This window comes from Microtus pennsylvanicus, chromosome 11, assembly GCF_037038515.1.
Source record: "Microtus pennsylvanicus isolate mMicPen1 chromosome 11, mMicPen1.hap1, whole genome shotgun sequence".
Taxonomy (NCBI): Eukaryota; Metazoa; Chordata; class Mammalia; order Rodentia; family Cricetidae; genus Microtus; species Microtus pennsylvanicus.
This window is the reverse complement of record NC_134589.1, coordinates 74,505,676-74,533,343: the sequence shown is the minus strand read 5'-3', so window position 1 is coordinate 74,533,343 and position 27,668 is coordinate 74,505,676. Positions and strand designations below refer to the sequence as shown.

Here is a 27,668-nt window from a genome sequence, read left to right as displayed (position 1 = left end):
TTATGGCTTGTCTATTTTATTGTAACTCAAAATGCCACTTTCCTTACCTTCCCTGAGGGACACAAATCCTGGGAAATCGGGGTTTTAATTTTTGTCATAGATAAATAGATGGGAGTTGAGTCTAATGTCACCATTAGAGGCATGTATGTTTTCTCCTGTCTCTGGAAATATGGTTCATTATTATCTGGTTCCATATAATATGCATTAATACCTCATATAATTCCACATGGCTATAATTCTGGAACTCAGGAACAGGAGAACTGAAAGGGTGAGGTCAGACTGAGCTACATAAGCAATTTTGAGGGCATTCTGAGCATTGATACATTTTCTCAAAAAACAAACATGTCAGGGTTAGAGGTTCACACCAGTAATCCTAGCCCTCAGGAAACTGAGGCAGGAGGATGGCCATGATTTCCATCCTTCCCTGGGTTGCATAAGTTTAGGTCAGGCTGGGATACAGAGAATTGCAGAGCTTCTGGGCTAGCTGGTTGGAGTCAGACTCTGTGAGGTTACCTTGTCTCAGTTCCCATGCACTGTGTCTGGAATATTCCTGTTCAGAGCCACCATGATGGGGAGAATTGTGGATCAGTTCTGTGAATACGGAGTGACAGGGCTAAGGGAAGCTGACAGTCAGGAAAATGGGCATTGTTGCCTGGAAAAATGGCCTACCTCTCTGGGATTTGAGCAAGTGGTCTGCTCTCTGGTCAAAAAGGAGCCGCTTAATCAATCAATCTCTGTCTGTGTGGTTCTCTTTATGTATCTCTGTCTCTGTCAACATAGTGAACAAACACACTTGACAAGTAAGAAGCTGTACATTTCAAACTACTTGGAGGTTATTTTACAGTTTAACATTAATTACTTTATAATACATTTATATGAAAGAGGCTATATAGGGAAACAGTGAAGGCATCTAAGATGTGTGTGGAACTGTGATTCTCTTTCCCACCTCTTCCATTCCCATACTCCCCCTTCCTAGAGCCCCAAATCAAAGCCTCTGGACACTTTGTTGTTACTGGAAATACACCCACCCCGAGGAGCCTTTCTGCATGCATGGATCTGCACTTTATTTTCTCAGTAGTGTGTGACTTCTGGCATTCTATACCCAGATGATTACTCAGGCTCGTGGCTTATATCATGAATGCATCACATTTATTACCTGCTTTCCCACTGGTAGATATTTAACATGCTGCCAAACGTGTGCTGTTACAACCATCCTTGCCATGACCATCCCTGTATCTCCCTCCTGCCATCTGTGACATACCGATGTCACCACTGCTCAGCTGTGAGCTGAGCTTGCACACAAAACTCTTCAGTAAAAAGTAAAAGGAACTGGGCAGCTCTGGAAAGACTGTTTCCTACATGTTTGTTCTATAATCGATTTCTACATCAGCACCTCTGCTGGGCTGCAGCAATTTGGTTAAGGTAAAGTTCACCATAGACTTTAGCCAAACTCTCCTGACCTGCTGTTGGCTGAGCTGTGGTGGAAGGAAGGCTGAGGATGAGGGGCTTCAGGGCCTGTCTGCTCCAGGCCTCAGGGAATTCTCTGAAGTTTTCACTGTTCTTTCTAACGATGACATCAACCATCCTCCTCAGGCTAAGAATTCCCAATACACAAGCAGCAGCCTCATCATCCTGGAAGCTCAGGTAAAGTCTCTGAATCTGACATCTACACCCTTCTAGCTGCTCCTTTCCAGTCAGGCCGTCACAAGGAGTCTCTGGGCAGGGCAGCCTGCTGAAAGCTAGCTGCAGTATTCCGGGAAGATACGGATCTCTTTGGATTGTTAATTTCCTTGTTGCTGTTGTTCAGCTCTTTATCCTGAAATAATCTGGATCTGCAGCAGAACTGCAAGTGTCCCTAAACACGAGTTTCCTCGAATGCCAGTACCGTACACACCATGGAGCCTTGATCAAAATGAAGAACCCTGCATGTTTATCCTCTCTGCCTGCCAGGTCCACCTATCCTTCCTCCTTCCTCGCTACTGGCTGTTCAGCTCTTTATTAGGACCATCAGGTGTTTTAGACAGGCAAAGTAACACAGCTTCTCAGGGTTAAACAAATGCAGCATAAACAAAAGCAACACACTTTCAAATAATATTCTACAGCAGCAGCCCATCACATGCAAATAATATTCTACAGCAGCAGCCCATCACATGCAAAACACGACGGCAGTTGAGTGAGCCAGCTGACGGCATAGCGTGTAGAGACGGCATAGAAAGGGATGGATGCTGCTACTCAGTTTGCTTTGTACTGACAAAAGGCTCCAGCCTGTGGGCAGCTGCCACTCATCTGTTTGCATTTGTTATTTGTTTGTTTGTTGGTTGGTTTAATGTTTGAAATCCGTACCATGGGTTTGGAGATCTGCCTTCCCACTTAAGAGTAGTTATCTCTCCTTTAGAGGAAATGATTTGTTCCCCCAGCATCTATATTAGGTAGCTCAAAATGTCCTGCAAATCCAACCTCAAGGAAACAAATGCCTTCTTATGGCCTCCAAAGGAATTCATATATGTGGCATACCCACACTCACACACACACACACACACACACACACACACACACACACACACACACTCATACACACACACAAATATGTATTTAAATTTTTTTAAATGTATAAATCTGCATTTATTAGCTGTATTAGTACATTAGTGAGTCTTCTTAAATATTCAAACAATATGTTAACATAGAGCTTCAGGGTTGGAGGGATGGTTCAGTGGTGGAGAGCCCTAGGTTCAGGTCCTAGCACCCTCATGACATCTTTAAACTGCTTGTACCTCCAGTTCCAGATAATCCAAGACCAGCTTCTGATATCTGTGAGCTCATCCAAGCTTGTGGCATACATGCATGCACTAAAACACACACACAATCAAATAACATTTTTCAGAAATATAGAAAAGAGAATAGAGCTTCAAACTAAAAGTTTTCCCCCACCCTGTTACTCCACAAATGCTTTGAAGAATCTGGTGGGATTTTTCCCATGGCATTTAAACATACCAACGCATGTATGCAAATGTGTCACATTGGGCTGTGATGATTTTACAAAAATGGGCTCCTATGAAATAGGTAATTAGTTTTTCACTTACATTTCTTGAAAATATTTTGTCATATAGTCCTAATAAAATGCTGATAGTCTTCATAAATACACATTGTTATTAATCAGATTGGCCTTATTTAAAGACTCCATCCAAGACAATTTGACACAATCCAGCATAAACTTCATTCGGGCTTGGGCTGTTCAGTTTAGGGCTCAGGAGCTGTGGGAGGTCGTGGAGTCTAGACAGCATTATATATAACACATTAAGGTATTCTATTCTCAACATGGAATAGCTAGATAAATCATTAAGAAGTGTTCACACTTCTTCCACCTTAAGTGTGATTTTCCATTTGTTACACATCAAGAGACCTGAGTGAAGCATTGTGTAGGCCCCTATGATACGGCATGCTATTAGTGACTACTTCTGAGATAAGGTTATTTTGTAATGAGCTCTCCAGGACAGTAACTGGACTAGAGATTTGTTGTTACAGACAACAAATGTAAACTGGAGACAGAAAGGTATGAGGCTGCTTTTTCAAGCCATCAGAGAGAAATGTCCTAAGAAAGGGAAAAGCCATGGAAGGGATGCCTTGACCAAGAGACATCCTAAAAGCAGAGGAGGGAAAGTCAGTGTGGCTGACACATAATACATGTTATAATCCAGGCTGTGGCTGTAACTCAGTTTTAGGGGACTTTGCAGGCATGCATGAAGCCCTCCATTGGATCCTCAACTCAGCAGAACCCAGGGGAGGCAGCACACAACTGTGATCCAGCGGCAGTGGAGGAAGAGGGATCAGTACACGATCATCTATGACTACAAGGGAATCTTAGGCCAGCCTGTCTTATGTAGTGAGACCCTGTTCAAAAACAAAAACAAAAACAAACAAACAAACCAAAAAAACCCCTGAGAAACAAAACCAAACCAAAGAAAACAACAACAACAACAACAAAAAACCCCACAAAAAACAACACCCAACTTAAAACCTAAATGATTGTCCTAACTTCGTTTAGTAAAGCCTGATGTTATTGAGTCCCTGTGACCCATCTGTCTCCCCCAAATGGCTGTAGGGGCAGCATCTTACACCCACGCAGATGGTGATGGGCCAGAAGTTTTAGCTCCAAACAGATCTGTGGCCTTGTCCTCAGTGTCTTCAGAAGACCATTCACAGTTGGTTGGTTGCTAGTTTATTACTTATTTGGTTTTTAGGAGTGAAGACACCCTCAGAATTCATAATTGTTGTTAGAAACACTTGCTTTAACAACATATTATCCTCTAGTTGCCGAAGGGGAAGTAGTCGTACACAGTGGGCCGGATGTATTCTTTCATTTGTTCCATGCTAACTTAAGCTACGGTAACCAATTTTTACAGCGCTGTTAATTAAATGGCATCCAGGGGATAGAATAAGAGCCTGGTGTTCCTTGTGCTCTTGCTCCAGGGACTCCTGTTCCCTACAGTTTAGTCTTCTTTCCAGAGTGTGGTTTATTCACTGTAAATCGAGAGGGTTGGTCCAGGTGCTAAAGTCCCTTCATTCTCCAGTCTTCTCAAAAGCAGCACGGTCACACCTCAGGTGAAGAAGATCTTTGCTGCAGTTGGGAACAAGCCCAGGGGCACATTAGCGAAGCTCCTGCTCACTTGCGTTCTCCTACGGTCTGTCCATGTCGGTGAGTAGATGCTATCTAGGAGGTGGATTAGAGAACTGACGAGACTCAGTTTTCAGACAGAACAGGTGAAAGCATGGCTGGGAGATAAGGATGGACTTATAAGAGAGGTTCCTCTTTATCTGCAAATAGTTCTGGAAGCATCCATCAGCAGCAGAGGACGAGAAGGAGAAGCTGTAACATGAAGTTTCCACTCTCTTAAGTACCAGGTAAGCAGGGGCTTCTTCTACAGACTCACATTAGAGAGACACAATCAGGATAGTGCTCTGTGCAGTTTCTGGACCATATGGAGTTACATATGGGATGCTGTGGGATTGTGGGTGGTACGTTAGGACAATGGGGAGTGAGCCTCTAAACATTAGGGAAACTTAGCCTCCAATAGAGTTCTTTGGCATCTTCGAAGATAAAGCCTCACTTAACTGGACTTGGAAGATAAAGTGTCATTTAAAAGGACTTCCATAGATGAGCTATTAAAGTCTGCTTAAGCAGCGTTAATATGATAAATCAGAAAAAGAAGCTGTAAAAAAGAGTTTGCTACTCTTGGATTGAGCCCTAATTATTGAGGCCAGTGTCTATAAGTAACATGTAATATTGCATAATAATAATAGCCAAATGAGACCAGGGAGAAGAGGGCATACAAATATTTGCTGTGATGTACACTGAACTTTTTTTTGTTTGTGAATTAGGAAATTGTGTAAGAAATAGCTGTATTGCAGTGTGAAAACCCTCAGTCACCTGAAGACTCTTGAGGTTTTGGGATACAGGGTGAAGAAGCCAAGGGCAGGAGGAACTGAAGTTTGCTTTAGTTGGAATGTTGGACATGGGAAGGAGGTGGTCAGTCCAGGAAGATGGGCAGCTTTTAGAAAGTCCATTTAAGCTGGACAGCCCAGGGTAACGTCACACGATACTCCGTCCAAACCTGCCACAAAAGCTCCCTTAGCTTGTGCTATGTTTTTTTTTTTTTGATTCAGAGAATCAAAGGTCTTTTGACTCACTGATAGAGTGTAGGTTCATAGAATCATGTATTTTGTTGGCTACAGTAAACAGATATATGAAATAAGTAAAATCTTAGTGTTATGTTAGTATTTACTGTAGTAAATCAGATACCTTCTAATTTTATAAATATATGACTTTAAAGTTGTTATAAGCATATTACTATTTTTCGGATGTATGTTTACTGTTTTAAGTTTGTTCATCTGTGTGTGTCTATGTGTGGTGATGTTATATTAGGGCAACAGAATCTAAAGAATGTTTGGGTCTTCTGCATCTCCAGGGATAGTGGCTGTGAGCATCCCAACATGGGTTCTGGAACCTCTCTCCGCTTTTCTGTTAGAGCAGTGGGCACTCTTAACCAGGATCCATTGTGGCAGCCTAATATTAATGTTTTAATATTAACATGAGAGTAATATTCATTCATTCTCCCTCAACCCAGTCTGGTAGTGGTTACAATGAAACTAAAAGGAAAAACTCCAAAACCCTTGTCTTTGGCCTGTGTGAGACAATGTGCTTAGAAAGGCTTAGGGACCAACCTCTCAGGGTTAAGTGGGAACAGCCCTGAGTCCACGAGAGGGCAAGGGCACCACCCTTAGAGGCTGGTCCTTGCTTAGGGTTCTACCAAGGGAACACCCTCATTTCTACCTTCAAATTTCTGTTTGCCTTCTTATTTGTGCCAAGACCAGGAGTTAGACTGATGTCTGTATGTGGGGAAGGACTGGGAAGAGGCTGATTGGGAGGACAGTTAGTTTTCCTTGTCCATGGGAAGGCACAGAGCCCTCGCTGAAGTCTTTGATTGTGGGTTCTTCTCATTGTCAGAGTAGACCCACATAAATCACCCCACCAGGATGTGATGATAAGCTGCCTTCTGAGAATTAAGACCTGCCCAGATTCCATGAGGCGAGGGTCCAAGCCAACCAGAGTGTCTTGTGGTTGTCGACATCATGATGCATCCACAAGTCCTCGTTTCAGGCCTCTTACTCCTTCTCCCAGGTAAGTGAGAGGGATGGCTAGGAGGATAGGGGTTTGGAAAAAAAAAACAGGTCCCTGGGATCTGTATTACAGCAAGGAACCAAAATGAAATTGTAGCTCCATAGAGATTTCTTAACCTATCTCAATTAAAAAAATAATATCTGCAAGACTATCAGGTAAGTGATGAATATATGTACATGCAGTCTACATTCAAGTAAGGGTGAGGACATGTACATGCATGTTGTAGTCAATGCATGAGGGCTGAAGAAAGGCTATGAATAGGCAACCTAACCTTCATTTGGCCTATATGCTGTCAACCCCCCCTCGTTCTCAATTATTTAATTACAAATAGTAACCGAACACATTCTGGGATATTGGGGAAAACAGTGAATTGCATTACATTATCTGGGACAGGATCCATGATAGCCTTGGCTGCCCCAGACATAACAGACAGCAGAGAATGACCTCAAACCTCTGATCCTCCTGCCCCTACCTCCCAAGAGCTGAGATTATAGGTGTGAGCCCCTACACCTGATACACGTTCTAACTTTACAATCTAACCTCTGGGAAGTGGGGTTGTGGAAGGTCATTAATTCTTTTCATAATTTCTATAATTTTATTATAATATGTGTTATGTTTGTGATCCTAAAACTTGTAAGGCAAAATGAGGGAATGAGTGTCCCAGTGGGAAATGCACTCTTGTTGAACACTCGTTTTATAGAATAAGAAGTGTGCTTTCTCAGACCATGTCCCAAACTCATGACCTGAGCCTGAATATAGGTGACTATTTAGTGAATCTCTCAGTCCGCTGTTTGCTCCTGTGCTGGGAACCAACCCAGAGGCTGGCATGAGTGAGGTAAGCATGGTCCTCTGAGCTGCATCTTCAGCCCTCAGAGCTCCCTGACTTGGAAACAATTGGTAATAGGAATTTCAATCCACGATCTCAACAGATTCATATTAAAATTACTACTTTAGGTTTAAAAGATGCATGGTTTAGTTTTTGAGTTAATATTCTGAGTTTGTGGTCTTACTTTATAATTGAGTGTTATTCAGTTCCTGAAATGGTACCAACATGTAAGCAGGGACCCTTGCTCTGTTTGTTTGTTTGTTTGTTTGTTTGTTTTCTGGGGGAACTAATCCTAAAGCCTCAGTCCTCCAGATGGTATTACAAGGCCCATTCTGAGTTTGCCCTGGTGATGCACATCTTTAATCCCAGCACTGGGGAGGTAGAGGCAGGCAGATCTCCATGAATTCAGACAGCCAGTTCTATTACAGACTTCTAAATACTGAGGCTAGCCAAGGTTACATAGAGAGACTGTGTCCCAAAAAGGCAGTGAAACCATATGAACAAACAAAAGCCATTCTGAAAACTAATGTTGAAGTTCGTAAAATTCTGCCTTTAAATCAGTGATGCTGTAAACAAAACTGGACCCTACTCTTTGTATAGGAGAGGTGGGTGAAGTTAATGGTTTCATTTTCAATAGCACTGAGGGGGGTTAGAGATGGTTTGAGACTGAGCCTCAAAGCCCAGGTTGGTCTTGAACTCACTAGTTTCCTGACTTTACCTTCAAATTCCAGTTTGGCAGGAACACATACTTCATCATGTACAACGTCTGGAAGAACAATTTTAAAAGTTTAGGAATTAGAGCTAATGTCAAGTGGTACACGCATATAGTCCCAGTTCTCAGGAGTCTGAGGCAAGAGGATAGTGAGTATGAGTCAGCCTGGGCTACACAGCAACACTCTGTCTAAAAACAAACCAAGAGGTCAGGCATGGTGGTACATGCCTTTAATCTTGGCAGTCAGAAGGCGGAGGTAGCTGGATCTGTATGGGTTTCAGGCTAGCCTAGTCTACATAGAGAGTTCTAGGCCTGTGAGAACTACCTAGTGAGCTCTGTCGCAAAAAGAAAAAAAGAATAAAAGATAGAATGAAATGAAGGAAGGAGAGAAAGAAAGGGAAATAAATAAATAAATACAAAAAATTAAATAGATACAGTGTGAATATAATACAGTGCAGTAAGTTGCTTTTCCCACACACATGCTGAAGAATAAGCAAACAGAGAATTGTTTCTAGTGAAAATGTTAAGCTATGAAAATGCTACAGACAAACATGCAAAGGAAGGCTGGGGCTGGAAATAGAACACTTACCTCCCATGCCCCAGGTTTAGCCACAGTTGAGCCAAAAGGAAAACTGGGAACAAGATGAAGAAGTAGAATCCATTGTAGGAAACTGTTGAGTGCTCATTCTCCAATTTCACCTTCTTATCACAGTGGCTGTGGATTCCTTCCCAGAAGTCCCTGGAGTGGTGGGCCACCCTGTGACACTGCCATGTTCTTATCCAGTGTCTGATGGGATCTCCTCCGTGTGTTGGGGCCAAGGGGAATGTGGGGATACATGCGGACAAACACTCATCTGGACCGATGGACACAGAGTCTATCGGACAGACCGTCGCTACCAGCTGAAGGGGCAGCTTCTTCAAGGAGATGTGTCCTTGACCATAGAGAACGCCACTGAGAGGGACAGCGGGCTCTACTGCTGTCGAGTGGAGAAGAAGGGATGGAATGGCGTACAGAGACTGACGGCCTCACTAAAAGTTCAGCCGGGTGAGTGTGCCTTGCTGCCTTATTTATGTCCTACAGGGGAACCTGCCAGGGAACCGAGTCTCCTGTTTACTTGAGATTTGTTCTTTTCCTAGAACAAGGTAACGGAGGTTCTTATAACCATGCTTATGATTAAACACTTGCTTTTATTATTTTTTTTAATGACATAATCTCATGTATCTCAGGCTGTTCTTTGATAGCGATGCCCTCCTGGCTTTCCAGCCTATAGCACTTTAGTCCTGATAATTCGGTTGTATACCACCTACTTGTTTATTCATTTGTAAGTGCTAAGATCAGCCTAATGCAAGACCATGGGCTAAGTCAGGATCCAGGTCATAACTGTATGCGGGACCATCTTGTTGGTCCAGGAAACTGCATCTGCTCTCCATCCTGAAACTCAGCAGGGAGCTTTACCTAAGCTGAGTGACCTGAACGAAAGACTGTCCTCTGCCTCAGAGTCAGTGTCTTGTGACTTTAAGTCACCTGTTCTCTACACTGTAAAAGCCCAGCAGCTCTGACCTGAAAAGCAGGCCATGCAGGGAGCTGCTGCACTGATGAGCTGGCTTCCACAAGGGTCAGCTGACCTTGCTGAGCACGGGCCACACGCATAGGAGGACCAGAGTTCCACTCCAGGTCTGTCCTGCCTTGGGCTTTAAAAGAGTCCTCCCATCTTGTCACAAAATTATCCTTTTGTACAAGAACATGGCCACGAGGGAAAGTGTTTTTCTCCCAGCACCTGTCTAGGGGGGACCAGTGGGAAGTTCATGAAAGCCCCAGTTCTTAAATCATCACACTTTTCTTTGCGATACACCATCATTTTCATAGAAAGAGCAGAGCCACGAGGATGCAGCTTCTTCTGCTGATATCCCCTAATCTCTGTTGCTAAGGGCTCACATTGACAATCGACAGCAATTCTAGCTTATCTCTTCTTTTAAAATCCAGCACATCCACATCGTTCGTCATTGTTCAGCCTTGGCAGTTTGTGCCTTGCTTCTTATTGACCTGTTTAGTTTTGACACGGAACCTCACCGCATGATGTGGACAGTCAGGGTCTCTCAAGTAGACCAGACTATCCTTGAATTCGCAGATCCAACTGCCTCTGTCTTTTGACGGATGGGCTCAAAAGCCTATTACAGTGCCCAGCTGCTTAAAATTATTGACAGTGTGCTGGTATCGAGTGTAGAAACCATTTCACACGTTAGTGTTGACAAGTCCTCTGGCTAGTTAAGGGGTTCAAAAGTGACTCTTTCATCCTTAACTATGACTTTTTATGATTTCCTGTGTATTTTAACACACCAAGCTTCCTCTTCCCATGCCTTAGGACCCTCATTAGCTCCTTTGGATGTTCCCATCTACCTGGGAGGAAAATTGCCCCAGAACAAAGCTCCCAAACTGGTGGCTTCTTTCCTGGTTGTTCTCATAGAGGACTTATGACTAGAATGTTCCCATGCTTACATTTCTCTATGAGAGATTCATTCAATCTAGGGAAGGTTTGCATTGTGCTTAAACCTCTGCCCACACAGTAGACTCAATCACAATCTAATAATTTGAATCAAATAGTGTGAACAGTTTGAATCAAATAGTGTGAACAGTTTGATTGAGCAGTGTGAACAGATTGAATCGAATAGTGCGAACAGTTTGAATCAGATAGTGTGAACAGTTTGAATCAAATAGTGTGAATAGTTTGGATTGAATAGTGTGAACAGTTGGAATCAAATAGTGTGAACAGTTTGATCGAGCAGTGTGAACAGCTTGAATAGAATAGTGCGAACAGTTTGAATCAGATAGTGTGAACAGTTTGAATCGGATAGTGTGAACAGTTTGAACAGAATAGTGTGAACAGTTGGGATTGAATAGTGTGAACCGTTTGAATTGAATACTGTGAACAGTTTGAATCGAATAATGTGAACAGTTTTGTTCTAACACAGCCACACCCACTCCTTGCTATGTTATCAGCAGTGATTTTCAAAGTGATTGACATGAATACATTCTCCTGAACACCTATGTTTTGACACATAACTATCTAGCCCTCTGTAGGAAAGGGGCTTGAAGACCGGTGAAATGGCTCAGTGGCTGGCTTAGTTATGGTTTCTATTGCTGAGACACCATGACCATGGCAACTCTTACAAAGGAAAAACTTTCAGTTGGGTTGGCTACAGTTTCAGAGGTTCAGTCCATTATCCTCACAGTGCGACATGGTGGCATGCGGGCAGGCATGGTGCTGGAGAAGGAGCTGAGAGTCCTACATCTTGACCCACAGGCAACAGGGAGTGAACAGTCTCCCCTGGTATAGTTAGATCACAGGAGACCTGAAAGCCTGCCTCCATATTAACACACTTCCTCCAGCAATACCATACCTACTCCAACAAAGAAACACCTCCTAATAGTGCCACTCCTTTTGGGGACATTTTCTTTCAAACCACAAGAGTGGGTAAAAGTTCCTATGGCCAAGCTTGATTACCGGAATTCAGTTATTGCAGCCTATTTGGGAGAAGGTGAGAACCAACTCTCTCATTCTGTTGTCTGACCTTAACACGTTGGCCATGAAAAATTGCGTGCGCGCGCATACACACACAATCACACACACACACACACACACACACACACACACACACACACACACTAGAGAGACAGAGACAGAAACAGAGAGACAGAGACAGAGAGACAGAGACAACAGAAAGAAATGAAGAAATACAATTTTTAAATTTTAACCGTGGGCTGGACTCTACTTCTTCTAGCTTCCTACCTATAACAGGTAAATTCATTTCTTTTCCTTCTTTGGAGGCAAAACCTGGCTCGATTCAAATGCCACCACTTCTACTGGAGAGAAGTGTTCAGAGACGTTGTTCCCAGTTCTCAGGGTTTATGTTGTAGTCAGCTGAGTTAGCATCACTAAGAGCTGCTTGTGTGGAAGTCAGCTGACATCAGCACTGTGTGCTCCTTCTGGACTTAGTTATGGGCTCTTTCCTCCAGGCACCGTTTCCCCTCAACTCCAGCCTTGGCATTCTGTGCACTCCCTGAGCATCAGTGAGCTGCTTGGATTCCTGCAGCACTTCTGATTCTTTTCCTAATTTGTGAATTGCAGGTTAAAGCTGCTTTGTCCCAATATGAGGTCTGCAGTGCTTCAATATCTAAAACCTCTTGGACAAGGCCTTGGTAATATAACTGAAAAATTCAATGCCATGAAGTATTCATACATAGAATTATCAATAGTTTATAAATCTCCCTATAAGCTATGTATATAAAGTGTATGCAATGAATGCTACATCTATCCATATTTAGACTTGAGCCCCATATGTGAGCTATAAAAAAACTTTTACAAAATTTTCAGAATTACTCAAATTCTGAAACTCTTGGTACCAAAATTTTTTTGATAAGAAATATTCACCGTTTCTCTCAGTTTGGAAGAAACCATAGACAACTGTGTCTCTTCCCTATACAAATATGCCCATAATTTAGTGTTGGGCCTTGCATGGGACCTCTTGCGGGCCAACTAGCCTAGTTAGCCTTGTGATGCAGCACTGTGTGTATGTTCTCTCTAGACTAGAACATGCTCAGAGTGCAGTCAGGGGGTGAAGTCAGTCGCCCTTGAGAGGAACACACTCAGTCCCAGTTCCCAACACCCTCTCAGTGTCACAGAGATGCTGAGAGAAATGTGAGCATCTGACCTATCACTTAGAACATGTTTCAGTAGGGATGTGGGCCCCGTTCTCATCTCCAGGTTGTCGGTGCAGCTGCCTCCTATTGATGAGCTGTCTCCACAGCCCAGCCCTTCCACATCCTAGGTGGTCAATGACAAAGAGCAGAAGTTCAGGAGAGGAGCATCTGCCCAGAGACAGCCTCTACCTGATATGTGAGGGAGGGGTGTGTCTAAGGCTCTTCTTTCTCTTGCTTGGCTGACCTTTGCTTTTATATTGATTTCTAGATCCAGGAGTTCCAACAAGTTCTTCAAGAAGAGTTACAATTACAAGTGCATTCAAACCTATCAATGGACCCAGAACTTCTTCAAGGCACACCAGAACTACACACAGGAAACTCATCTCTACTCCAAGGAAACCAGGAACAACTAAAATACCCACAGCTACCACAAGGAGACTCTCAACCACTCCAAAACATATAACTACTAGAAGGAGACCCTCAACCACTTCAAAGCTCACAATGACTCCAAGGAGACCCTCACCTACCACAAAATACACAACTACTACAAGGAGACCCTCAACTACGATAACATGCACAACTCCTACAAGAAGACCCTTAACTATCAGAAAATCCACAACTACTACAAACAGACCCTCAGCTACAACAAAACCCACAACTATTACAAGGAAACCCTCAACTACCACAAACCCCACCACTACTACAAGAAAATCCTCAGCTACCACAAAACCCACAACTATTCCAAAAAGACCCTCAACTACTACAAAATACACTAGTACTACAAGGAGACCTTCAGTTACCACAAAACCAACAACTACGACAATGAGAACCTCAGCTATCACAAAACCCACAACTACTACAAGAAGACCATCAACAACCATAGAACACCTGATTACTCCAAGAAAACCCACACCTCCTATAAAAACCACCTCTAATCCAAGTAGGCCACCAACAACCATAAATCCCAAAACTACTTCAAGAAGACTTACACCTCCTATAAAATCCACAACTACCCCACAACAACCAACATCTATGACAAAACATACAACTATTCCAAAGAGACTCTCAACTATGACAAAATCTACAGCTGCTCCACAGAGATCAGCAACTACCACAAAACCCACAATTACTACAAAAAGATTCTCAATTACCACAAAACCCACAATTACTACAAGGAGACCATCAATTGCAACAAAATCCACAACTGCTACAAGGAAACCATCAACTACCACAAAATCCACAATTACTACAAGGAGAACCTCAACTACCACAAAACCCACAACTACTACAAGAACCTCAGCTACTACAAAACCCACAACTACTACAAGGAAACCACCAACTACCACAAAACATACAACTACTACAAGGAGAACCTCAACTACCACAAAACCCACAACTACTACAAAGAGACCCTCAATTACCACAGAACCCACAATTACTACAAGGAGACACTCAACTGCCACAAAATCCACAACTACTACTAAGAGAACATCAACTACTACAAACCCAACAACTACTCCAAGGAGACCCACAATTACCAAAAAACCTACAACTACTCTGAGGAGACCATCAACAACCATGAAACCCATGACAACTCCAAGAAGACCCACACCTCCTATAAAACCCACATTTAATCCAAGTAGTCCCTCAACAACCATAAAACCCAAAATTACTTCAAGAAGACTGACACCTCCTATAAAATCCATAACTACTTCACAGAGACCAGCAACTATGACAAACCCCACAACTACTACAAGGAGACCTTTAACAACCACAAACCCCACAATTACTATAAAGAGAACAACTACCACAAAACCTACAACTACTACAAAGAGACCCTCAACTACCAAAGAACCCATAATTACTACAAGGAGACTCTCAACTCCCACAAAACCCACAACTACTCAAAGGAGACCCTCAACTACAACAAATCCCATTACTACTACAAGGAGACCATCAACTACTACATACCCCAAAACTACTCCAGGGAGACCCATAATCTCTGAAACCCCGATAATCCCCATAAACCCCTCAATTCCCTCAATCCCCATAATCCCCTCAAACCCAACAATCCCCAAAATACCCACAACTATTCCAAGAAGACCACCAACAACCATAAAATCCAGAATTACTACAAGGAGATCCTCAACTACCATAAACCCCACAACTACTACAAGGAGACCATCAACTACTAAAAAACCAACAACTACTACAAGGAGACCCTCTACTATGACAAATCCCAAAACTACTACATGGAGATCCTCAGCTACCACAAAACCTACAACTACTACAAAGAGACCATCAACTACTACAAACCCAACAACTACTACAAGTAAACCCTCTACTATGACAAACCCCATAACTACTACAAAGAGACCCTCTACTATGACAAACCCCACAAGTACTACAAGGAAATCCTCAGCTACCAGAAAACCCACAACTACTACGAGACTATCAACTACTACAAATGCAACAACTGCTACAAGGAGACCCTCTACTATGATAAACCCCACAACTACTACATGGGGATTGTCTGCTACCACAAAACCCACAACTGCTACAAAGAGACCATCAACTACTACAAATGCAACAACTACTACTAGAAGAACCTCTACTATGACAAACCCCATAACTATTACAAGGAGACCCTCTACTATGACAAACCTCATAACTACTACAAGGAGACCCTCTACTATGACAAACCCTGCTACATGGAAATCCTCAGCTACCACAAAACCCACAACTACTACAAGGAGACCATCAACTACTACAAATGCAACAACTACAATAAGGAGACCCTCAACTACGACAAACCCCATAACTACTACAAGGAGACCCCCTACTATGACAAACCCTACAACTACTACATGGAGATCCTCAGCTACCACAAAACACACAACTACTACAATGAGACCATCAACTACTACAAACCCAACAACTACTACAAGGAGACCCTCTACCACAACAAACCCTATAACTACTACAAGGAGACCCTCTACTATGACAAATCCCAAAACTACCTCATGGAGATCCTCAGCTACCACAAAACCTACAACTACTACAAAGAGACCATCAACTACTACAAACACACCAACTACTACAAGTAGACCCTCTACTATGACAAACCCCATAACTACTACATGGAAATCCTCAGCCACCACAAAACCCACAACTACTACAAAGAGACCCTCAACTATGACAAACCCCATAACTACTACAAGGAGACCCTTTACTATGACAAACCCCACAAGTACTACAAGGAAAACCTCCGCTACCACAAACTCCACAACTACTACAAGGAGACCATCAACAACTATAAACGCAACAGCTACTACAAGGAGACCCTCTACAACAACAAACCCCATAATTACTACAAGGAGTACCTCTACTTTGACAAACCCCAAAACTACCTCATGGAGACCCTCAGCTACCACAAAACCCACAACTACTACAAAGAGGCCATTATCTACCACAAACCCAACAACTACTACAAGGAGACCCTCAACGACCACAAGCCCCACAACTACTATAGAACCCACAATTACTACAATCCCCACAACTATTCCATGTAGATCCCGAACAACTGCAAAACCTACAATTACTACAAAGAGACCCTCAACTACCAGAGAACTCACAATTACTACAAGGGAACCCTCAGCTACCACAAAACCCACAACTACTACAAAAAGACTGTCAACTACTACAAACCCCACAACAACTCCAAGGAGACCCACAATTACCATAATCCCCACAACTATTCCAAGTAGACCCCCAACAACCGTAAAACCCATAATTACTACAAGGAGTCCCTCAACTACCACAAAAGTCACAACTACTCCGAGGAGATCATCAACAACCATAAAACCCATGACTACTCCACGAAGACCCACACCTCCTATAAAACCTACATCTATTCCAAGTAGACCCCTAACAACCATAAAACCCAAACCCACTTCAAGAAGACCCACCCCTTCTATAAAATCTACAACTACTCCACAGAGAACAGCAACTATGACAAAACACACAACTATTCCACAGAGAACCTTGACTATGATCAACCCCACAACTACTACAAGGAGACCCTCAACTACCAAAAAACGCACAATTACTACAAGGATACCCACAAATACTCCAAAATCAACCACAATCTCTACCTCTACTTCTCCACTACCAGTAGACAGGCAGACTTCCGAACCAGGTAAAATTTGTGTGTTTTATCAATCAGAGGCCTTCTCATAGAGTTCTGTAGGACACAGACAACAAGGCAGTCATAAGTATGATCTAGGTGAAGGAGTCTTAATTGGGTTCTAAACGTTGACTTCACTTTGTCCATGGTTCTCTAGTCTTTGTATGTGCACCACCTGTTCTGTAACAATTTGAACCTGGAGGACACCCATCTCTCTATATGAGATTTTCCAGGATTCAGTACTAGCCAGATTTAGGTTGATCATTAATCTAGGATAGCTGATGAGGATGTTAGGAATCTGGGACAGTGGGGCATGACTTTCTGATGAAAAAGTAAAGAAAGAATGACTGAGAACTAGTGTCTGGGTAGGCACAATCGAACCCTTTTCAGATATTCTGAAATTGGGCCATGCAGCCAAGGCCATAGTGTAGTAAAATTGACATTCAATGTTTCCTGAGCACCAGGCAGCATGCTACATGCTTCATGTTGCAGTGTTTAATTCTCAGTCACTTGTGTCCTATATAGGTGTGATCTGTCCCTCTTTCATGGTGACAGGGACAGACAGTTCATGGTGGAAGTTATGGAGACAGAAAGTGGCTCAGTCTCTCTCCCTGTTCACTTGAGTTGGAAGCTGATTCTTCTGACTCTGGGGTCATAACTCCAGCCATAGGCTCTGAGATTTATATTTAGATAGTTTGTCCTCTATTCACTTAAATAAGAGGACTCTGTAGTACTGGGCTACAAGCCGAATTTGCAGAGGGCCCTAGATTTTAGATTGGGATTTTAGAACATAAGGATTTGTGAGAGAACCCATTTTGCTCCAGGCCGCTGTAAACACTGGAGAACTGTGAGGATCTCTCGAGACTGGCAAACTTTTCAAGACTTAGCTTTTGCTTGCATCAGGGGATTGGCTCATCAGCTGAGTTTGGAGAACAAGTTCCTGACTTTATGGAAAACAGAGATTTAGAAAAGCAGTAACAGCTGACATGATAATGTGACCAGCTAGAGTGATATTAGTTGAATTCTATTTTGTTGAGCTAGGATCTCAACTTGGCTGTCATGGATCTCATGATGTCGACTGAAGTCACAGAGGTCTTCCTGCCTCTTCAAGTAATGGAAGGTGTTTGCCCCCATGCCTGTCAGTGTTGAAATTAATATTTATTTAATTTATTCATTTTAATATTTATTTAATATTTGAGTCACTTTTTCTTATACCTGGAAGGTCGTGCTTAAGATACAAAAAGACTCTAGACTGTAGATGTTTCCTAAACCTAGTCATTGCCTTTGGCTCCTTGGAAGTGCGCCCCCAATGAGTAAAAATGGAAGGTGAGAATCAGGAGGCCAAGGCCAACCACATGTACTCATGCTTGGCAGTGCCAGCTTTGGCAGGAACTGGGAGTCCCATAGACCTGTAGCTGTACCACTCACTGTTTGGGCATTGTGTGTGTGTGTGTGTGTGTGTGTGTGTTTGTATGCATGTGTGTGTACGCACGCACTTTCAGCAGATATTTCTGACATTTACTAAAATTACAAATGTATAACCATCTGATGTGTGCTTTTCCAAGAATAAAATGAAACTGGGCACCCACTGTTAGGATGTAAACCATTTGTTTATCGCTGTGACTCAGCAGGATGAGAATTCTTTACATACAGAATTCCAAAAAAGGTATCTCAGAAACACCCCAAAATCAGACTGAAGTTCAGTGTCTCTCTTGCCACACGAAATCCCAACCCTCACATCATGTGTGGCACGTCCACTTGTGAGTGATAGTACAGGTGATTTCTGAAGCAATTCTGATCAGGCCAAGGCAAACTGACACATTAGATAAGAACGCACAAGCTGTTCGGATGTCAGGGTAGTTCCTCTCATTCTGAGTAGAGTCATCCTGATGTTTCAGTGTGTGTATGGCCTTTGTGCACTTAGAATCTTCAGCTAATATGGAAGTAGAGAGAAGGTGGGACCTTAGGCTGTTCCAAATTTAAGTACTCTGCTTCACCTAATTTTTTTCTTTTATAAGTGTTTTATTTAAAAAGATAATATTGTCACTATTTAGAAGTTACTCTCTTCAACAACCCATTCAAAAGCGATTTGTTGTTAAAAATATGAGCCCAAAAGCTTTTCATGAGATATTGAATAATCGATGTAAAACTTGCTCCTTCATTTGCATATGCACTATATGCCATGCAAACTGGACAGCCATACTCAGTCTTATAGACTACCTGGGCATGTATATGTATTATTGAGAGGGGGGGGGGGAGGGAGAGAGGGAGAGAGGAACAGAAACATTAAGATATATAACTTTCTAGATAAATTTAACAAAATACTGGTATTTAGTCTGATGCTATAGCTTTTGATCATGTTATTTAACATTTAATTCTCCATAGAAGTTGGTATGAATATGTGTAGTGTCTATAATGAACGTATAACATTATTCTAATGACAATTTTCATTCTTTTTGAACAGTTTACACTGAAACTGTGACATCTTCACATCTCCCTTGGAATAATCACACTGTAAGCAAATCCCTCTCTGTGTTAATAACAAGATTCTCTTCTATCTTCCTGGAATTGTGTTGCCCTTAGAGACTCTGTAAATCAATTTACAGACTTTTGTCTCAAAAGAAGAAGAAGAAATAGAAGAGAAAAAGAGGCGAGCATAGTTGTTTCTTCCTTTATCGTAGGATCCAGGAAGCTGACACAGGAGATACTAAATTTGAGGATAGCCTGGACTACAAGGTCAGCTTGAGTCCACCATGAGAACTTGTCTCAACAATCCAAGAGAGATCAAGACAATATTTTATATATATGATAAATCGCATGAAAATAAGAGAAGAATTTGACTCTAAAAAGAGTGTCAAGTTTATTTTGATGGGCAAGTTTGTCAGCGATGCCCAATAAGTGATATTTTACAAGCAATGAAGGGAGGCAAGGACACACAGAGAGACTGATTCATTTTCTATGTTTAAAAGTTACATTAAAATAAAAAGAATGAATTAACTAGAGGAGACTAAATTAGCATACCGTATTTGCATATACTAGTACAATATCAGAAGCCATCACACCATGTCGAAAGGATTGCTAATTGAACAGACGTGCTGTGTTTAGCAGAACCTTGCATGGTGTAGTCGTACCTGAGCTCACTTAACTGCAGAACAGTCAGCTTTACCAGCAAGAAGAAATAGAATTAAACTCAAAACAAGAACTAACAGATCTGGACTCTGAAGCTGTCAGTCTGACTCTAGGTGCATTGAGAACAGTGCACAGAGACACACCTTGTGTGCTGTGTCTAGGTTTTTGATTTGCTTGTTTTTGGAACAGGGTCTCCTGGAGACCAGGTTGGCCTTGAATTCTCCATGGAGATGAGAATGATCAAGAACTCCTGACCCTCTTGTCTCAGCTTCTCAAGTTCTGGGATTACAGGTGTGCCTAGCAATAGCAGCACACATCCGGAACCTGTAGATCAACTTTCTAGACTTCAGCTCATGAAAAAGTTGAAAAAAATATTTGAAGATGTATGAGAAAGAATAGCCATTGCTGCCATTCATAGTCAGGAAAATGTTATGAAGTAAATGTTTATGAAGGCATGATGAGCTCACCTGTGATCCAGGTACTCAGGAGGTGTATGCGGGGGGAGCCAAAGTTCATTGTATTGGCTACATAGTGAGTACCAGGTCAGTTAGAATACACATGATACTGTCTCAAAACCAACACATATTACTTTATATACCTACAGTGTTTGTCAAGAAGGACCTGAGAATCCCTTTCCCAGGAATCCACTGAACATGTTTGAGGACGTAGAGACGGCACTCACAGAACTTAGCTAACACTTCTATGGTCTCCCTGACTAAACAGATGAGCCTGGATTGTGACTCCAGAGACGAGGCTCATACATGGAAAAAGACCTGGTCTCTGATCTCCCTTTCCTTGCAGTTAAACCATCCATGGGCTCTGTTTACAGTTAGTAGATTAGAGAGGTCTCACCTGCTGCCCACCTGTCTCCTGCTTATTCCAGTGTGTGTTTATCCCTGATCCCCTGCACCAGGGCACTAGGGAGATTCTGCATTTCTGTCTGATCACAAGGTGGTAATCAGGCTGCGTTGGAGCAGTTTCTTCTGAGTATTTTTTTTTTTAAAAAGCTGTAGATCTTGCTGGGCATGGTGGACCATGGCTTTAATCCCAGCCATAAATAGATAAAGTCTGGCCCATCTTTGTGAGTTCGGGGGCAGCCTGGTCTATTCAGAGTTCAGCAGAGCTGTGACTATGTAGTGAGAAGTAAGACCCTGTCTCAAAAACCAAAACCAAAAACAAAGAAAAAAAGAAAGAAAAAGAAAAACATAGAGTCCAGAATTTTACAAGACAGTTACGATTTTTGAGGAAAGACCAGGCTCAGTAGCTGAGCACTGGCTGGGAACATCAGAACATTGACTGAGAAAGGAGCCACTGTTTTTCTCAATAGAGGAATAACCTACTGATATATAATATAATATTGATGCAGATAAAATCACCCACAAGATATGCAACCATGTTGTCACCTCAAACCACAGAGAAAACATTTTCATCTTTCTCCTAGACACTTTGAAGTTTGTGTTTTCTAGAGTCGAACAACTTAGTACCAGCTCAGGTTGTTTGGTTTACTTGCGTGTTCTATTCTATTTCATTTAAATGCATGATCTCTCTATGTGGCCCTGGCTGTCCCAGAACTGCTATGTAGACCAGGCTGTCTTGGAACTCTCAGATAATCTTCTGCCTCTGCCTCTCAAGTGCTGGGAATCAAGGTGCACACTCCCACATACTTGCATATTCTAGATTAGCCACAGAAAATGGAGGGAAGAGTCTAGGTTGAGGTCTGGGGTGTGTTTTCTGCTCATCTCATTTGGCATCTCTTCAATGATTGATGTTTCCTTAGGAAGAGATCCCTACACCCCGCCCCCTGGTGATTTCCACTAAGGGCCTCTACATCGGAATCTCCGTGTCTGTTGGGCTGTTGCTTCTCATGGGCATCCTGATGATCTTAAGTGAGTAGCTTTATCAAGGTCTCATTGTTAGGGCTGGGAATGGGTCTCCCTGGAAAATGGTCACACAATCCAAGGAATTTTGGCAGAGCAAAATCTTTTATACTTGCGGCATAGTGAAAAACCACTTTAAATCCACTGAGGAAAGTGGGGTCCTGCTGGGCCTTAAACTCTGAAACAAAGAGGTCCTGTACCTGATTCTGAGTATCCAGAGCTCGGCCTCACAGTCTAGGAGATTTGTCATATAAAGCAGAGCAGTGACTAGGGAGAACGGTTCTGAGCACAGAATTTGATGGTAGGAAAATGCTTACTCCACAGCTTCTCTTGCCTAATGGTGTCTTCCCACATTTCTTTCAAGATGGCACTTCCTCTGTCTTCATTAGCCCTGTGGTGGAAGACAGTGCATTTTATGTCTACTTCCCAGACCAAGGAACTAGAGCAAGGCTTCTCAGCCGTTCTGACTGCCTGCAAGGAACTCCACATGTCACGGGGTTCTTCCCTGTGTTCCCCAATGCAGGATACATATTGCAGTCCCTTGTGGATCCCAGGGATGTGTTAGGACCTACTGTGCACTGAGATTCTAACACTTGGGACATGCTCAGTGAACACTGTTACAGTACATCATCAGGATTCCTGTTTCATGTAACTTGTAAAGCTTAAATACTGGTGGCTCATTCTAAGTATGATTGTTTGTTTGATTTATTTCTTTTGTAATTTTTGAAACCTTCTGACTTATATATCCCAGGCTGGCTCTGTACTTACAGTGTTGCTGAGGCCAGTGTTGAAGTTCTTAGACTTTTGTCTCTGTATTTGGGTTTACAGCATATGCTTTATATTTCAATTGCTGGCCACCTCAAGAGAAAAAATTACACTTACCATAAAGAAATCGGGACTGAAGAGATGGTTCAGCACTTAGGCGGTTGACTGCTCCTATAGAGGATGTGAGATCTATCCCAGAACCTGGGTGGGTGACTCTCAACTACCTGTTATTACATCCACATGGGGATACCTCTAGATTTAGGCACTTTCTTTGTAGAGTACATATTCAGACACACACACACACGTGCATGCATATGCACATACACACAATAATACACACACAATCACACATACATACACACACACAGAGAGAAAGAAAGAAAGAATAAGTTTTTAAAGAAACAGGCTTGAGATCTGGCAGGCAAGGGACCATTGTGAGACCTATAGTGTGTTCTCTTCTAGCCTGCAGATCTGTTTTTGTCCCTGTGATGATACTGTTGAATATTCTGGAACATTTCTAATAGAAGAGGCAAATAGGGCATTGGAGGGAAAACTGCATGACTAACCCCTGAACAGAATTCTTCGACAGTGGCACTCAGGCCTGCTTGACCCTTTCCTACAGGGTTTGTGGGAATGCACAGGCGTTCCTGTCTGTCTAGCCCATTCCCTGTATAAGAATGTCAGTTATTGTCATTTCAAGATACCACACATGAGCTCATTACTGACCTGTTTCGCATGACTGTGTAGAAATTTGGGAATAAGAATGCATGTGTCAAACATCAGGAAGTTTCTCTCTAATATTTAGAACTTGGTTATTCGTAATGATTATTTAAGCTGACTCTTAGTTGCACACCTATAATCCCAGGATGCAGACTACTGATATAGAAGAATCATAGGTTATGACTAGCTTAGAATAAAATAGCAAGATAATGTTTTAAAGGGGGGAGTATAAATTGTGTAAAATACTACAAATATGTTCACTTTCTTAGCCCAAAGCTGTTTATTCTCCCCTGAGGGTGGCTACTGGGAGTTAAAGGTCTTTAACAGCAAGTGGAAAGTAAGTTATATTTTAGTGGTGCATACTTCTGAAGAACATTATGGAAGGAACCAAAGCCATTATAGTGACATTTTAAAAACAGTCCTTGATGGAAGAAACCATTAGCAGGACCTTGTGTCTCAGGTCATTCAGGGAGTCGATGTTTAAGCTTATCTCCAGCAGCCAGTTTCAAACCCCAGACTTCATTTCTTTCAGTGAAAGAATTTACCAACGCCATTCTAGCACATTAGGAATGGTATCTGGGTGAGTGCATCAAACCGAAAAGGCAGAGGAAAGACTTTCTGTATGGTGGAGGAACAGATGACCTTCCCACTTTACCAGGGAATGGTTCAATTATAAACAGAAACAATAGTCTTGCTTAGAAGAAAAGATCATGAATGTGATTGATGACATGTTCAATTTAACTCCACCTAACTGCCCCCCCCCTCCGTTTCAGAGTGCAGACACAGGAGAAAGAAGAGGAAGCCAGAGGTGTAAGTTGTCACCTTGTGTCGATTGCTTGGAAGCTTGTCATCTTGTGGATTTCTCCTTGTTCCTTTCTTTCTTTTCTTTTCTCCTCCTCTTTCTCCCATTCTTTCCCCTTCTTTTTTATTTACTTATTTTTAATTATTTTTTCATATATACTTTGCTCATGTTCCTTTCCCTCTACGAACTCCTCTCAGGTCATGCCACTTCCCAACCCACCCAATGCTATGTTCTCCTTCTTTCAAAGAAAGGAAAGAAGGAAGGAAGGAAGGGCCAGATAAAATCTAAAACAATACAAAAGTGAAGATCAAAACAAAAAAGTCCAAGACCATTTCCTGTCAGTTGTCATATTGGCTCATCTGAGCCTAAGCTGTTTCCGTATTTGTACGTGTGAAACTGAACTACACAGAGAAAAACTTGGTCCCATCTTCTTTGTAAATGACAGCACATGTACTCTTCATGTGCCTGACTGGTTCTACATTTCAACAGTAGAGATGTGACTGATTGGTTCTACATTTCAGTTGTAGAGATGGCCAGTGTTCAGACAACAAAACGCCACTCTGCCAAAACACTACCCATGAGTTAAAGTTAGCCTGTTTTCTTCTCTGATTTGCTGCTTTATGAGTTCTAGGAAGCTCACAAAGCAGTCCACTTTGACTATCAGGGTAACCCCCCCCCATCTAATGGGAAAGGCCAGCTTTCAAACACCAGTAACTCTGTCCCAACATTAGTTCCTCTCCCTACAGTGCCTGATGGTTTTGTGCATGTGGTGGACACGAGTGTGCCCCAGACTGTACACTTTGCAACTGTTTCCCAGACCACCAACCCCTGTGGAAAAGCCCTGCTTCATTGCTTTACATATTTCTTGTCTATGTTAGCATTGGAGTGTGCAGATGCTATGTAGATTTTAAAAGCACTTTTAACAATAACTTACTTATCTTTTGTTGTGGTAGGAGGTGGTGGTGGTGGTGTGTTTATGTGCACACACACAGGTTCCATGGCACCTGTGAAGGCCAGAGAACAACTTTGTGAAGCTGGTTTGCTCCTTCTGCCTTTCTGTGGGCCCAGGGATCCAGCATGGGTCACCAGGCCCTCCTAACCCTTTCTAAAGAGCCACAGTCCTAAGCTGTAAATACAGCAGTCATCCGGCTCTTAGCCCAGTTCCCACGTGCACAGCTTGATTAGGTAACTCCCTATGATGTTAGCTATCTGTCTTTTTAGATATCTGACTTTTGTGTTCTATTACATGAGTATCCCAATGGATGTCAATATCAACTTGCTTTGTTAAATGTTTCTTTCTGTGTCTGATGTTTATCGAGCAAATGTCTCTATGATATTACTAACGGGTCCCTGTGTGGTGCTATTCACTTCCTGTTACAGTTTTTGTGGATGGGGCTCCTGCACTCATGCATACCCAATCTTACTGAATCATAAGCGAAAACTCTGCTCCGACCTGAAAAGTGACCTTCTTGATCTTTTTCAGCCACTCTCTTTTCAGCTCGGTCGTCTTCCATGCTTATATGAATGAAGCTTTCGAGAGTACACTGCAACTCCCCACCAAAGATATAGTCTACACGATTGAAGACAATTTCTACGCCAGGATAAACTCCCAGTGGCCCTCTAAGTTGACAACATTCCAAGTCTGCAGATGAAAGTGTTGGGGTATCGCCATGAGGGACACCCATTAAGCTACAGGACTATTTTCTGTGTCAGTTCTTCTGGTGTCCCTAGTTGCCAGCAACAGTGGCAGAAGGTGGTCCCCTGGGTGTTCATGTGCATAGTCACTGTTAATATAGTACCCAGTCCTGCCACACACACACACACACACACACACACACACACACTCTCAAACATGAATACTTGAGAATTTCTTGTGGGTTTTTTTTTTGACTCCTTAAGTCTTGGGTCCATGAAAGGCAATCATTGGTAATGCAGGAAATAACCTATCTTAGTTATTAAAAGCACCAAGAAGAGAGGAATAGGATTTAAAAATAAAAAAAAATTAAAGGGAAGGCAAAACTTGATTTAGAAGTATTTTGTGATTATATTTTATTTATTTTATTGTAACTCAAAAGTTCTTTTCCTCACCTTTTCCAAAAGGACTTAAGTCATGGGAACTACAGGTTTTAATTTCTCTGTTACATAAACAGAAAGGAGCCTAAAAGTCTGTATGCTTTTTAATGGCTCATGATATATAAAATATGGTGCATTTTTATCTGCTTGATTTTAGGATAAGGATGGGTGTTTTATGTCAGGAGAGGTTACCATGGTGAGTATGAACCAGGCAGACATCAGGGAAGAAAATAGTTGACCAAGGGCTTGAGGTCACCAGTGCTGTTTCCACCGCAGTCTGACTTGATGACCAGTGTCCTTATACTCTCATCCCCTGGGCTCTGAATCAGGAGCTGGAAGGAGGCAATGCAGAGATGAAGGGGAAAGGGGGGAGCAGGACACAGGCTCTGCCTGAGAGAAGTCCTATGTTAATGCAACAGCGTATGAGGCTACCATTGGTTTCATTCAGAGTTCTAAATTTATAATTGTCTCCAGATCATAAATAAATTATATCTAATTTACTTCAGAAAGACAAAGAATTTTCATAGTGAATCAATTTGTCAAATCAATCAAATATTTACTTTTGGTAAGAGTTAAGAAAGCTGTGGTATTGGTATCTTCATTAACAGTTTGCTGGTAAGATCTGCTTTTCAAAGCAGTAATAATTTCTATATAAGTTTTCTGTCTTCTGAGTGCTGGTTTAACCTAGTTGTCCTCTTATCGCCATATTCTGCATTGAAACTGTACACACACACACACACACACACACACACACACACACCCCTGCACATACATCCATGCATACATGCACATCCATGCACACACATACAACAATGTATGTGTGTGCATGCTAAATAACTAAAGTGTAATAAATTTTAAAAATATAAGAATAAAGTAGATTAAGGTGGAAAAGACCAATGGTTAAATGCCAATGGATTTATTTAGTGATTTACCTAAAGCACCGTTTGTACTATTTGTCAAGAATGACTTCACTCCTTACCTGCAACGGAACAGTCTGGAGAAACAGCTGAAGCAATGGGTCATTGGCCTTGACAGTGACCTTGACTGCTGACTGTCACATGAGCTTTTGTAAATTCTTGCTTGCTTGTCTGCCCAGTTTGTATTTTTTTTTTGTTGTTGTTTAAATGTCTGGTTGTTCTCTAATGAGAAAGAAATGGTGTGAATTTGGACTGGAGGGGAAATGGGAAGGATCTGGAGGAGTTT

General features: G+C 42.2%; 1 protein-coding gene across 3 annotated transcripts; it reads left to right on the top strand.

Annotated features, from left to right (window-relative positions):
• The first annotated feature begins 76 nt into the window (after positions 1-76).
• LOC142860919 (uncharacterized) lies at positions 77-27,656 on the top strand. Of its 3 annotated transcripts, XM_075992841.1 has the most exons (9): positions 77-4,693; positions 4,823-4,899; positions 6,503-6,676; positions 8,927-9,259; positions 13,182-17,111; positions 19,564-19,613; positions 22,006-22,114; positions 24,364-24,400; positions 25,876-27,656. In XM_075992841.1, the coding sequence occupies exons 3-9, from the start codon at positions 6,628-6,630 to the stop codon at positions 26,042-26,044; spliced, it is 4,677 nt and encodes a 1,558-aa protein (XP_075848956.1). In that variant the 5' UTR covers positions 77-4,693; positions 4,823-4,899; positions 6,503-6,627; the 3' UTR covers positions 26,045-27,656. The 3 variants fall into 3 exon arrangements, with proteins under 3 accessions (XP_075848956.1, XP_075848957.1, XP_075848955.1); XM_075992842.1 differs by having other exon boundaries at positions 77-4,899; positions 6,508-6,676; XM_075992840.1 differs by having other exon boundaries at positions 77-4,899.
• Positions 27,657-27,668: the final 12 nt, after the last annotated feature.

What these genes read in the sequence shown, in the direction of transcription:
- LOC142860919 (XM_075992841.1), top strand. Translation starts at nt 6,628, where the DNA reads ATGATGCATCCACAAGTCCTCGTTTCAGGCCTCTTACTCCTTCTCCCA. An exon ending in CCTCTTACTCCTTCTCCCAG is followed by an intron (nt 6,677 to 8,926) that starts GTAAGTGAGAGG and finishes TTCTTATCACAG; the next exon opens with TGGCTGTGGATTCCTTCCCA. An exon ending in AAGAAGAGGAAGCCAGAGGT is followed by an intron (nt 24,401 to 25,875) that starts GTAAGTTGTCAC and finishes GATCTTTTTCAG; the next exon opens with CCACTCTCTTTTCAGCTCGG.